Source organism: Alligator sinensis, unplaced genomic scaffold (genome assembly GCF_000455745.1).
Source record: "Alligator sinensis unplaced genomic scaffold, ASM45574v1 scaffold787_1, whole genome shotgun sequence".
NCBI lineage: Eukaryota > Metazoa > Chordata > Crocodylia > Alligatoridae > Alligator > Alligator sinensis.
Genome location: NW_005841911.1, coordinates 3,925,782 through 3,939,529, shown reverse-complemented (window position 1 = coordinate 3,939,529; position 13,748 = coordinate 3,925,782). Strand labels below are relative to the sequence as shown.

Below are 13,748 nucleotides of genomic sequence, written 5' to 3'. Positions count from 1 at the left end.
AGCAGGAATCATCACCCACTTGTCTTGCACTTTATGTAAACATCTTTACAAAGTGGAGGGGGGGTGGAGGTTGTCAGGTTTTCGCATAGGTACCTCGGGTTTGTCAGCATTTTGCACAGGTACAAATGACTGCAACTTCTAAGACATTGGAAAAATCTGATTTAAAAAAAAAAAAAAAAAAAAAAAAAAAAAAATCAGGCCTATTGTTTAATCATTTTCTTTGATACATTTCCATTCCAGAAATGTCTTTAAAGTTAATGGCAGCATTCTCCACAGTAGAAGGAAATAACAGAAGCAAATGAATCGTCAAGCTGTATGGTCAGAACTGCAGGTTGACCCCAGATGGGCTCACAACCATGGGAGCACACTCAGCCAGTCTGTTCCATGACAAGCAGAAGTTTGATGGAAGGTCACATTGTGGCTCTGTCCTGGGCCCCAGGCCCCAGATCCCAGCCCTGTGCTGTCACCACCCCACAATCCTGGCCCCAGCCTCTGCGTATCCTGCTCCTGGACGCTGCTCCCCACCCACCCATGGCCCCATCCCACTAGCCCGGCTGAGCACGCCCTACCCACAAGAGTCCTGGCTGGTCTCCAGCGAGACTTCGTCCACCTGCTCTGTCTAGGACTCCTGGAAGCAAGTGTGGGACAGACAGGCTGGGGTGCCCAGGCAGTGGCAGAGATGCTAGTGGCAACAGCTGTAAGTTGCTGCTATTGTGGGGGCTGCTGGGAAGCAGAGTCTGGCTGCTGCACAGCTGGAGGCAATGGGACTGGCTGCACAGACCATGGCCTGGGGTGCCCCCTGCGCCTGGGCCAGGTGGAGCAGAGGGACCTGCTGTGGGTCAGACAGAATCCCTTGGTGTGCTAGATCTAGCCCGCAGGCTACATTTTGCCCACCCCTGCCTTACACTGTGGGAAACCAATTGTGATTGCCTCAGAGGATATTACCAACTTGTAACCCTCTCAGACGTGTTCCTGAATTATTTTATTATGACAGGGTAATATGATTAAACCCTTACTACATCCTGTTCAGCTTCTCCCAAGATTGATGGAACTCTAGAACTGCTCTGATAGAAATCTGGCATGAGATCTGGAAATGACTTGGTCCTAAAACACTACACAGAGGACAGTTTTTACCAACAATGCAGCTTTTGCTGATAGGTGGTATAGGCACAAGTTCTTAAAGGTTTAATATGTGGACCTGTCAAACTCAATACCATACCGAGGTACCAAGAGGTAGAGGGTTCCAAAGAAGACACATTAATCAGGATCCCTTAAGGAATCTAACTACTCTAAAAAAAGACAGGCTCTGGACAGATATGATGTGCAGATGGTATCAAGTCCAGATTGTTCCAGTGCTAGTAAGTAGTCAAAATATTGATGAAATGGGTGTTGATGACATAGATGGTCAGTGCCAAGAGGCTGACTAGAAAATGTCCTTTAGCTTAATACCTCAGGAGACCTCCTACTTTGGAGCAGGACATGATCAACTTAGCTAAACAACTTCTTTTGGCATATGTCAGATTTAATGTGGCTTGATACTTGTGTAGGATCTGAGTATTGTTCTGTCAGATTATATTCTACAGAACAGGCAAGAGAAAGAACATACTGCACTGAGAGGTTTAGCAAATCTGAATACTATGCTAGGGCTAGCAAAAAAAAAATCCTAAAATTGGGAGGAAGGAACCTCAAGTGTCATCTAGTCCAAGCCCTTGCATGAATGCAGGTTGTGTTATCTCTAAACTATCCCTGACAAATACTCATCCAGCAAAGAGCTGTGACAATTGATCCTATATCCTGGCTCTGCACCATGGAGTTTGGAAGGAAAGTATTCATCAGTCTTAGTATACAGGGCATGTGAAAAGTATTGAAAGGGACCCCAGAATGGAGCCAGTTGCTTCTGGAAAAAACAGATTTATTCATAATTATCCCCACTTGCAAATGATGTTCTGCAACACTGGGTCCTTGACAGGGCATTCATGTTTGTACAAAAACTGGTTATCTGAAGTGATCTGGTAGAACGTCTGACCACGTGGAAAGTACAGAACCAGCCACATGATCCAGTGATGAATACACCAGCTTGGAAACTGAATGTTCCTCCTTGTCTGTTGACATAACACACAGCTGTAATGCTGTCTATCAGCACCTGGACTTTGGATCTCTGGAACAGAGATAGAAATGCTTACAAGCCAGGTACCTCGCTCCCAGTTCCAGAATGTTTTATGTGCAGTAAACTTCCTAAGGAGATCATAGGCCATGAATTCAAAGGTGATCTAGATGCGTCTCAACTCACCTCCTGAAGAGAGGCATCTGTCTAAGACTTGGTAAAAAGCAGAAGAGGGAAAGACGCACTCCCTCACATACCTGACCAACAAACTTCCATCAGTTTAAATGAGAAAAAGACTTCTAGTGGGATTGGAATAGATAGGTCCAGAGGAAAACAAAAGTGATTAGACATCTTGCAAACATGACACGCAAGAATTGACTAGAAGTGGGATAATTTAACCTGGAAGGATGACATATTATCCATGGGGGTCATGACAAGAGGTCATGGCTTTAAACTGCAGCAAGGGAAATTTAGGTCACACTGTTTCTCTCAATACCAGAAATACATCCAAGGACCCACTTTTGGCCACTGGATGCTTTTCAGCTGTTGAGCTTCAGATGAGCCAAAGATACAAATCGGCTCTTGTCTCTCACAGTTCCTATTGTCTGGGAAAGGAAGACTTGTATATCTCTGCTTATCACTAGACAATGCTCCTTTCCTATCCTTTGACAGTTGGATTGAAGCAGATAGGTAGGATCACATAGATGTGTTGGCCCTCAAACTCAGGGCTGAATTATAGCAGATGTAAATCGAAAGGAAAGCAAGGAGGAAGTTTTCATAAAGAGTGCCAACTATAGGCAAGCATCTTTTGCCTTTTAAGTCTGCTCAGAAAAAAAAAAAAAGAGGCAGATGGCGAAACAGGGACGTGTCCTTCACTGAACAAAGGCGGCACTTAAACACACTTCAGGAGGGGAATGACAAATCCCAGAAAGACAGCTTTGGCCACAATGGCACAATTTTTAATCCTAGGGAAGGAGGCTGAGAGGTTCCGATTTACTGGATAAGAAAAACTAGCAAAATACTCTCCTTCACACTCATCTTCGAAGACAACTGGGAAACAGAATTAACTGACTAATCACAAACTCCAACAATTGCAGAGAAGCAGAAAGACACTGTGGCTAGCTCCACCATTTATGCCCTTGGGCGAAGGGACTCAAGCATACCCTCAAATGACAGTAATGGCCCAAAGCATCCAGTCTTGTACACACAGACACCCTGTGGAATCCATGTGGACAATCATATGAAGATTAACAAGGGGTGTTAAAAGTTTTCCAACTTTGGTCTTTTATAGAAGGTATGTTTCATTCTTCCAAGGCATAAAATAATAACCTACTATCCATCTAAGCTATCCTTGGATATGGCCAGTGTGCTCTTTAGTGAAGTTCTGCTGCCAGAGCTTTGTGAGTTTAAGAGCCCAGACCTTTGGAGCAGTGCCAGAAGTAGTCTTTTGAAAGAATTATTCTATTAGATAAGTACATTAAACGTCCTGTGGAACTGGGATAAATTTACATTCCTTTGACTTTTACCATTGTCCTTTTTTTATAACAATGCTGCCTTTTTATTCCTGTGGCACAGTCACCACTGATTACAGCTGGAGGCACTATGATTTTTAACAGCTACACAGTGAGCTCTTGTAAGTGTTACTGAGTATAATCGAAGTTATGAAATTACATTATTTATGTGCTACTGGTATAACACCAAAACAGATGTTTTTTGTAACCTATAACAAAGGTATGCTGGCCCAGGAACTCTATTGAAGTAACAGATTCATATGCAACAGCATAATGTTTTTCAAAAGTACTTAAGTCTTCTTTTCAAAGGGTAATCTCCTAAGTAACAAAGGCCCTTTAGAAAGTGTTAGTAGTTAAGACTATTAGGACTGGAAAGGCATACCTATTGCAATACTCAACAATAGACTCTCGAGTTGTAAATAAGGCTTCCTCTCCCTTCTTGGCTTTTGCCCATTTGGAATCCAAAAGGCAGTCCACAGCTTTGGAGGCTGAAAGGAAAAAAATAATGGAAAAACCTGTGTTAAATTGCTCTAAAAGTTCACTTCAACATTTAGTGTGCCCTTTATCCCATGCTACAACAGAATCTGCAAATCATCATCTCACATTTGCTACAAGGACAAAACCCAACCAGTATAAGGAAACACAGAGAACTGACCCTTACAGAGATGGGCCATAGAGTTACAAGCAGAACTCCCACTGATGCCAATGGGTGCCTGGCCTTCAAGAAAACTGCAAGTTCTCAACCCAAGTTTTAATAAGGTATTATTTTAAAAAAAATAAAGGGACAATCTCAAGGAAAAAAAAAAAAAAGGGGGGGGGGGGGGGGGGGCTGAAAGAAGGCAATCCCGACTATGGGGTGAGGGTTATTATTCTCTAGACTTACTGTAACATGCTGCAAATGAATGAAACTCAAAGTGATCAGTTCATTCTCAACCATAAGTGAAATGCAGAAAGTGAAAGAGCACTGAAAAAGGTCAGTCACATTTATTTTTTCAGAGCAAGAAAAATGTAAAGATATGTCACATTAAAAAAGTTAGGAGTAGGGGTGCACCGATAGAGATTTTTGGGGCCAATACTGATAGCCAATTTTTAAGGAGGCATATCAGCCAATCCCGATCTGATTTCCAATACATAGCCTGGCAGCTTGAAGAGCAGTGTCCAGCTGGTAAGTCTGTTGTGGTGGAAGGGAAGGGGCATGGGGGGAATAGATCAAAGCCCCCGCGGTGAGGAAGAAAGTGGGGATGGGGCAGGTACTGCCCAGCTGGGTTGGGACAGGGTGTAGGACAGAGCCACGGCTCATCCAGGAGGGCAGAGAGAGGGGGTGGCTCCCACTGCTGTGCACAGCCCTGGAGGACAGGGGGGACATGTGCTCCCAGATCTGCGCAGGGCAGGGCAGGCTGCAGCTGCGGGCTGGGGCAGGCTTTTCCCGGCAGGGGCTGGGCCAGACTGCGCTTGGGGCAGGTGGTGGCAGCACTGGGAGGGGCTGCAGCCCTCTGCCCCATATTCGCCATAGCCCCCACCCAACCCTCCTTCCAGTGCTGCCACCTGCCCCACCCTGCCCCGAGCACAGCCTGGCCCAGCCCCCACTGGGAAGAGCCTGGCACAGCCTCAGCCCTGCACGCAGATCCAGGGGGCACATGCACCCCCGCCCCCCGTGCTCAGGGTGCATGCAGCAGCGGGAGCTGCTCCCCCCCACCCGGATGAGGTGCGGCTCTGTCCTGCACCCCACCCCGCCCCAGCTGGGCAGCACCTACCCTAGCCCTCCCTCACCATAGGGGCCTTGATCTGCCTCCCCCATGCCCCTTCCACCACAACCGATGTATCAGCTGAAAGCAGCTCTCCATGTTCCCAGGCTGCGCTCCTCGTCAGCTACGTACTGTGCTGAGTCTGCGTGCATGCACGGGCCATTTATTGGCCACATTAGCAGCCAGATCAGGCCAATTTCCACTACAGTCAATTGTCTTTATATCAGTGCCAATCTGCTATTGGACCAATGTATCAGTGCACCTCTAAACTGGGAGCACCAAATACTACTACTGCTGAAAGAACTAAGATTATTTTTGTCTGAAGAAAAGACGACTGAGGGAGGATTTGATAACAGTCTTCAAATACCTGAAGGGCAATTACAGAGAGGATGGAGATGGGCTTTTCTCTGGCCACACGGGACAGGGCTAGGAGCAACTGCCACAATCTTTGGTAGGTTTGTTCAGCATTTAATTAACCTCACTGTTACAGACTACCATTTTATTTCTACTTTGAAAAGTGTTTTCTCTCAAGCTTCTGGCCATTCAGTTTGTTTTCTATCTTGGTCTGCTAGACGCAAGAACTTTCTTCCAAAAAATTTCTTCCTACTCCCCCTCTCTCCCTGCCCAATGTAGGTGTTTAGTTTGTAATCAATTCAATGCTCAATCTTCTCTTTATTAATCTAATCTGAACAGACTCAGTTCCTCAAATCTTTCAAGTTAAAGCACAATTACCAAGTTGTTAATCGTTCTTGTGACTTTTCTCTGAATCCTCTCCAATTACCACAATCTTCCTGGAACGGTTGACACCAGAACTAGACAATATTCCAAACAGTGGTCATACCAGTATCAGATATAGAGGTAATATAAACCTTCTTTCTTTACGAGATATTTGCCTGCATACGTATAAAGGCACAAAAGAGATGGCCCAGATGCTGCTGTGCTCCGTTACTCCCACAATGCAGCACAGAAATGTAGGGCTGGAAGGGACTTTAGGGACCATCTAATCCAACCCCCGCCCCTGCTCAAGGCAGGTTCATCCCTAAATCATCCCAGCCAAGTGTTTGCTTAAACCAATCTTAAAAACATCCAAGGATGGAGATTCTGCTTCCTCTCTGGGCAGTCTGTTGCAATCATGTTGCAGTGGGAAAGGGGGCTGGAGAGTACACACTACAGCCAGGGATTTTGCCAGAAGTTAATACAGAGCAAAAACCACCACTGTCCCCCTCCTCAGCTTCATAAGTAGAGCTGCAGCAAAGGTAATATTATTTTGGGGTTTTTTTCCTAATTTTTACACTTCGTATAATATCTGCTCAGTAACAAGCCACCAATATGGACTCCAGTTACATATCATTTCAAAATTAAATGCCTTTGCTTTGCTTTAGCATTCATCTTTCTGAAAGCCAGTATTGAAGCTATTAATGTTACTGATAATATCATGTGATGTTTCAGTTTCAGCTGGAGGTTGTGTTTCTATTTTACACTTAAACAGCTTGTGTGTTGTTTGGAAAGTAGCTAAAAATCTTATGTTTAGTTTAACTTAGCATTGTATTACTGTATCTCTTGTTAACGGTAAGTTTTCAAGGCAGCTTATCATATAAATATGCTTCAAACACACAATGCACAAGCACTGTAACACAATGAAGTCCAAAGTATTTTCTGCTCTCATGGAATACATTTAAGTCCTTACTACAAATTCAAACAGACTGACATACCAGGATATTTTTAGGGCAAAAAGATTGCTGAAAAATTCTAAAAAAACCTACGTTATACCCTGTAGAAAGAGCTACATTTCAACTCAAGGACATTAGTGAAACATCTGTAATAGAATCTATTTGAATATCTAACCACTCTCAAAAGATCTAATAGTTCTTAAATCCCAAAAGACAATCAACAAAACATCATAATTCCAATTCAGTAACTACATATAATACTTTGTTTAAAACAATGAGTTTTAATTTTAAAACATATTTTGAGAAACTTTTCTTCTTTCACATCCATAAGGTGTTTAAATAGTTAAACAAAGTGGCATTTGCTTGCATTATAACAGAATTTCAATTTCCACTCACATGTAGCTTGACACAGATCACAAGCAGCTATTAACCTTTTAAGTAACAGAATAAATGTTAAAGGTCTATTTAAGCAAAATTAATTATATTAAAAACAAAAGTACCAAATTTAGTATTTTGTTGCAAGTCACCACATTTTAATGGTTGCCAGTCACTAAGAACTAACCTTCAATAACAAGGCTATATATAAAACAAAGCTCCTTCCCCACTACTGAAGTGCTGGGGTAGCACTAAAGAACAGATAGCCCTTTAAGGCTATGGGACCTGGGACCTCTCCCATACTATGGACTATAAGAGCCAAGAAAAAAAAAAGACAGTTCCTAGAATCATAAGGCTGACCTCCAGAGCTCATCTAGTCCCACCCCCTGCCTGAGGTAGGATCATCCCTATCCAAACCATAATCTCAACTTTATATAAGATTACTGTCAACTCTGACAACACAGGCTTAACACTCTAACCTGCCATAGGTAAATCAGGGAAACCACAGTAGCCAACATACTGCTTCTATGAAATGCTGTCAATGTACATTCAAGAGATCCTGGGTAAAGGGCCACGCACTCTGCTACAAAGGAAGACAAAAAACCCCACAGTCCATACCACTCTGGCCATGGGGTAAAATTCCTTCTTGACCCCAAATATGGCAGTTGATCTAATCCTGAACAGAGGGGCAAGACCCTCTAGCCAGGAGCCTCTGGCTTTGGTCCCATGAAGTGCATTGGCACACCCCAAAGTCACTATAGCCGAGGCCGCAGCTAACACCCAATGCCTCTGAGGAAGGCTTAAAAACCTTGTTGTATGTAGTTGTAGTATGACTAGTGAAGAAGTCAGAACTTTCCATAGAGGACCAGAGGACAAGCACGGTTGTAGAGGCAGAAACCCAGAAAAGGTGGCTGGAGAGCACAGTGAAGGACCATAGGCTGCAGATGCAGGAGCAGGAGGCCAAGGGACTGAACTCACTTGAATTTTATATGATGGCAACGGGAGGAGGATAGAGCAATAACAATTCCAGACCACAATGGTGCCAGTAAGGTGTTTAGGTAAAGAATAGCATTTGGTGTTCAATATACCCACCACACTACTTTGGGACTATGCAAGAAAGTGGCTGATAGGCACAGTACAGATTGAGAACCCTCAATATACAGTAATACCACCCAGCTCTTACACTGTTCTTTTCTGCCAAACATTAAGCATTTCACAAAGGAGGTAGTTTTGTCCATCTGTAAAAAGGGGATAATACCCAAGCAAAACAGCTAAAATAAAAGATTTAAGTACAGGTTCCTTGCTTGCTATTTTTTAATCAGTTATTTAAGTGTGTAATCATAGTGGTACAATTTAGAACTCAATTCACTGAGAAAAAAAACAAAATATAGGAATATGCTAATCGTCCTGGCTGTATTTTAGGGATATAGCAATTCACTTAAATCCTACCTAGTTCCAAGTGATACTTCATGCTAGAGTAGTGTTACATTGCTTCTGGACCCAGTACAAATAGGAGGAGCAGCCCTGACAGCATACACCTCCCTCGAAAGTCAGCAAGGCTCAGAAATAAAGCCACATCTACTCTAGCAGTATTTTGTTGATTTAGGAAGACTGACAGAGCATTTTGGAAGGGTGCTCCTAGCATGGACAGAACTGGGATTTTGACACAGTTTATTCCAGTCCTATACCCTGCCCTCCACCTGTAAGAAACCAGCTAGACCAGCAAAAATGCAGATTGGCCAGTACAACTACATCTGCATTAGAGTCTTTATCAGGTACCTGCATCTAGAAAAGGATCACACCTCTTTATACCCTTGACTGATGCAGCACGTGTGCTGGCAAGTCTGTCAGGACTGACTGGTATGTTCTCAGAGCCTGGAGAAAGGAGGAAATGTTCAGCTCTCCCCAGCCACCTGGATCACCTTCATTTGGGAGTTCTGGATGGTGGCAATGAAAGGAATAGGAAAAAGAGAGCTGTCTTCCTTTAAAAAAAAAAAAAAAGTTCATTAATAGTTAAAAAAACCACCCATAACATTATTTGTTGGACTTGAGCAAAAAAACCCACTGTCCTGTCATGAGAGATGAGAGCAAAGCAAAATTTGCTGCTATCACTACTGTTTTTTCCCCCAAGTTTTATATTTAAAGACCAAAACAGGTGGCTACAGAAACATCTCCAAAAGTTAAACGGAGAATCCATTACTGAACAAATAGAAAAGACTGACAATCCAATCTATCAGGAAAGTTATATATATAAATAAAACTCTTACATAGCACTAGGTATCTGCAAAACATTGTATGAACTGTAACTGATCCTCACTATATCCATTTGCAAGAGAATTATCCCCACTTACAATCAGGGGAAGTAGAATAGGAAGGTACAAACAGATCTGACCCGAGCAAGGTGCAGAGCCCGGAGCAAATCAGACCAAGCAGGGCCCCACCCCCACCCCTGCTCCGATCCAGGCCCCAGACCCGAAGAAGCCGCTGCTGGCATCACTCTGCAGAGCCCCCAAAGCACGGGGCCCGGGGTGATCGTCCTGATTCGCATCCCGCCAGGGATGGCCCTGGGTACAGAAGCTTGTCCAAACTTAAAGATGGAAGTTTTAGGGCTGCAGTCTGAACTAAGACTTCCTGGCTCATAGTCCTGACCCCAGACTAAATACTTTTCATACGTTACAATGAAAAATGCAATTAAATAGGAATTGAAAAAGTTACTGACTTGGACAAATGACAAGCTTGCCCTTGTTTTATGAGAGCCTACAAGCCATAGTGGACAGCTGGCAAAGAGCAGCACGATGTACTTGAGTGTGCCAATACTAAGCACATTAAGTTTACTGTCTAGACTTGACCCAAGACATAAGCTTCATGCTGAAAGATTTAAAATCCTTGCAATTACAAATAAATCACTAGGGTCATGTACCAGGGACTTGCTGCCCATGCTCCCACAATTTTTCAGGGTTCTAAAAGAGATAAATGACCAGAAATGGCTCTTTCAAGCAGCCACCAGGACACTCAGGAAGATACAAACTAAACTAAATTCCAACTCACACCGCCCCCAACTGGTAGATTTCACAGACCTGCTACTCAATGACTGACATCGATCAGGGTGCCAGGATACAGTGCAACTTTAAGCAGCAGTTATCAGCATGAACCACTGCCTGGTTTCCACTTTAGTCACCCGTCTTGCTCCTGTCAAGTCCAAAGAGCACTCCCTGCTCTGATGGAAACCCCAGGCTCGGTGTCCTCCAATGCCCTGAATCATCTTCCAAGTCTGACTCTGTCATCTGATCTTCTACTCAGTAAGTCTTTCATTTCCTAATTTGCTCTTCATAATAAACTGGGTCTTGCCATTGCAATGAATATTTTACCCTTGGCAGTTGGTTGCCTTATGGCATCACCTGCATGTGAAATCAAAGATGGTCAAGTTCATGTTACTTTGCATGAGTTTTCTGGATATTCAGCTCAGATTCTGAACCAGGTTCAGAGTCTGTGAATCTGCATCTACGGAGAAAGAAGGGGTCAAAATAGGTCCTTCCTATTATTCATTAATGTCCTCAAATGACAATAATTCCCATTAGGTCAAGACATTCCTCAAGCATCTGGACCAAGCAAGGCTCAACTTGGGTGGTCTTAACCAAACTGAAAGTAAACTTCTCTCTGCTCTACAAGTCTCTTGACTAAGATGTCCTGCAAAAAACCTGACCACTTTCTAACAAGAATCCTCTATTATGGGAAGCAACTTCGTGGATACTTCATATATATCCTGAGCTTTTGCCAACCTTGAAAAGCAATCTTATCATGCAGTACTCCTCAGCTATGTGCCTCCCCAGTTCAACTTCCAGTCTCAACAATAGTACCACTCACTTGGGAAAACAAAGTCAATGGGATAAGCTTTCATGCCACTAAAAGAGCCTCAGCAGATCTCAGTAGGATTCCTCCACACTGCCCTACCCTGCAGAGTTAAGTGCATGAAGCTGCTACTCTTGTATATCCACTTCACTAAAGAATGCTTTACTCTGTGGGACTTTCAGCATGCTCTGTGCTCCCTCCATGTAAAGGGCTTATTCCTTGCCAGCTGAAAGGCATTTGACTTTAACATCATTCTTCTGGGAGGACCCACACACAATGTTGGCTGTTGCCACTGCGCCTGCTCAGGATCCATGCACCTGCAGGGGGGCAATATGGTTGCTTGCTCATCCCTTAATGTCTGGGGCAACAGGATCAAGAAAAAGTACAGTTTAAGCCAGTGCTAGCCCCTGCAATCTTTGGGGCAGCACTGCACCACAATCATGCTCCAAGCTCGCAGGCAAAGGGCCTGCTGTCCCTCCATTCCTTATCCTTCCCACCCTGCATCCAGGGAAGGAAGAAACTGGAGGGAATGCCTGGGTCAGAAATCCATGCATCCCTCAGATCCTGCAGTGGGTGGGGAAGCACCTTCCTTCTTCTATGTTCACATGCTCCAGTCTCCCATGTGCTCATGCTCAGGGACAAAGTTATGGCCAGAGTATCAATCCCCTGCCCTCCTACCAGAAGCATCCATCCCCAGTTGAAAAATACCTGTGTTGAAAGGAAATGGGGGTATTGCTGTGTCTGCTGCCATCAGCTCACTATTGCTGCCCTGGGTGGGATGCCACTAGTTACTCTGAGGTCCACGCAGGCACTTCGCATTGTGCAAGGTTCCCCACAAACATACAACCCAAGCAAGCTCCTCCGCTGACTCCTTTTGGCATTTTTTTCAGGTACGAAAGAGGCATCAGCTGGAATGATAGGCCTTAGCAGTCTAACCCTGAGTACCCAGGAGCCAGTCTGTTTACCTGAGCCCTGCCTACCAGCTCAGATGATGTGCCTACCTTTAACCTCCAAACTCCATGTGGGCCCTTGAAATAAGAAGAGCCTTTAGCATTTTTTTTTTTTTTTTTTTTTTACCAGTATAGATAAAGAATCCCATGTCTTTGAAGCTGCAGAATGAGGGTTCACTGTATTTACTTCTATATAAGGTTAATTTTCTGGTTAACAAATGCCTGGTTTGTTTTTCAAGCCCTGGGTTATGAAATTTATACTACACAAGTTAAAATGTTAGTAAGTTTAATGAAAAATAAAACAGTACCATATTAGTAGATATGCCACATTATTGGCTAAAAATAATCCTACCAATAAAATAATCAACTCTGTGGCCCATCATGTTGGTTGATTTTGTTGGACAGTTGAAACGTAGGTATTTGGCTACAGCTTTCTCCTCTTTGAACGGCTCACCAACTTCCTACAACATAAGAATGTAAAATTAATAGACTTAAAACATACTACAGGCAACATACTTTTGTTCTGACTCATCTCAAATGTAAAAATCCAACTTATTTTCATGGCAACATATAAATAAAGAACACCGTTATACAGGGAGTGTAAAGAATACCTGTGCCTCAAATACCTTTCTATGTAAAGAAAAGGAATTAAATGATCTAAGACATTGTGATAATACCAAATCTTGAAGTGACAGCAAGTGAGCTTGTATGTTAAAAAAAAAATAAGTGTAGGAGATTTAAGTGTTTTGAGCATTGCTTTCTTCAAATAGTTCAACATATCTTTACTTTCCAAGCTAAGAATATACAAATACCAAACACTTCACGCCACACTATAAATGTAGAAAAACATTACACAAATGAACAGTGATATGCATCCAAAACAAATAAGGACCTATGATCTGCTTTAGTTTTAATAATGATATCTACCACCATTCAATGCTATCTAAAGTTTATTTTCAGAGGAAGAGAGAAAACTGATACTCAACCCATGACCCCTGGGTCTCCTTAGAGGTCCGGACATTTGGTGGCAGGGGAAGCAGTGGCAACATTCACTGCCACAACCTCCACAGACCTATGCTGGATCTAGCCCACAAACCAGCAGTCCCACAGCAGTATGGGAGACTGACCCCATCCACAGGATCCAGTCTGTGGACTGGCCCTGCTCCACTCATCTGGCCTCCGGGAGCAGAAGGCTGAGCACTGCATAAATATTTCAGGGAACAAATTTCTGAAATGTCACAAAAACATCTTTTCAATTACAATTCTGTGACTAGACTATCCACAATTTGTATAAAATGAGCCAGTTTCAAATTCTAAATGTCTGTTCTATTTTTCCACCAGGAACTTCTGTTGACGTTTTTAAGATATCCCTAATACTATATTGTTGCTGCTTTGTAGAGACAGTCAAAGAAAGCCACTAAAAACAAATCAGACTGAAAGGTCTCATTCAGCTGTTCAGAAGTTGATGTTTACTTATGGTAATTTGGGGGGTGGAAACCAACATTCAGCCAGGAAAGCCCACTTACTAGGCAATGGTGTTACTC

General features: G+C 43.3%; 1 protein-coding gene across 1 annotated transcript in view; it reads right to left on the bottom strand.

Annotated features, from left to right (window-relative positions):
• SEC62 (SEC62 homolog, preprotein translocation factor) overlaps window positions 1-13,748 on the bottom strand; it is a 32,831-nt gene that overhangs the window by 10,585 nt on the left and 8,498 nt on the right. The window contains exons 2-3 of the mRNA XM_025198023.1: window positions 12,557-12,665; window positions 3,998-4,103 (exon numbers count right to left, since the gene is read on the bottom strand). Of these exons, the coding sequence (XP_025053808.1) occupies window positions 3,998-4,103; window positions 12,557-12,587 (137 nt within the window). The 5' untranslated portion in view covers window positions 12,588-12,665. The remainder of the gene's footprint in view (window positions 1-3,997; window positions 4,104-12,556; window positions 12,666-13,748) is intronic.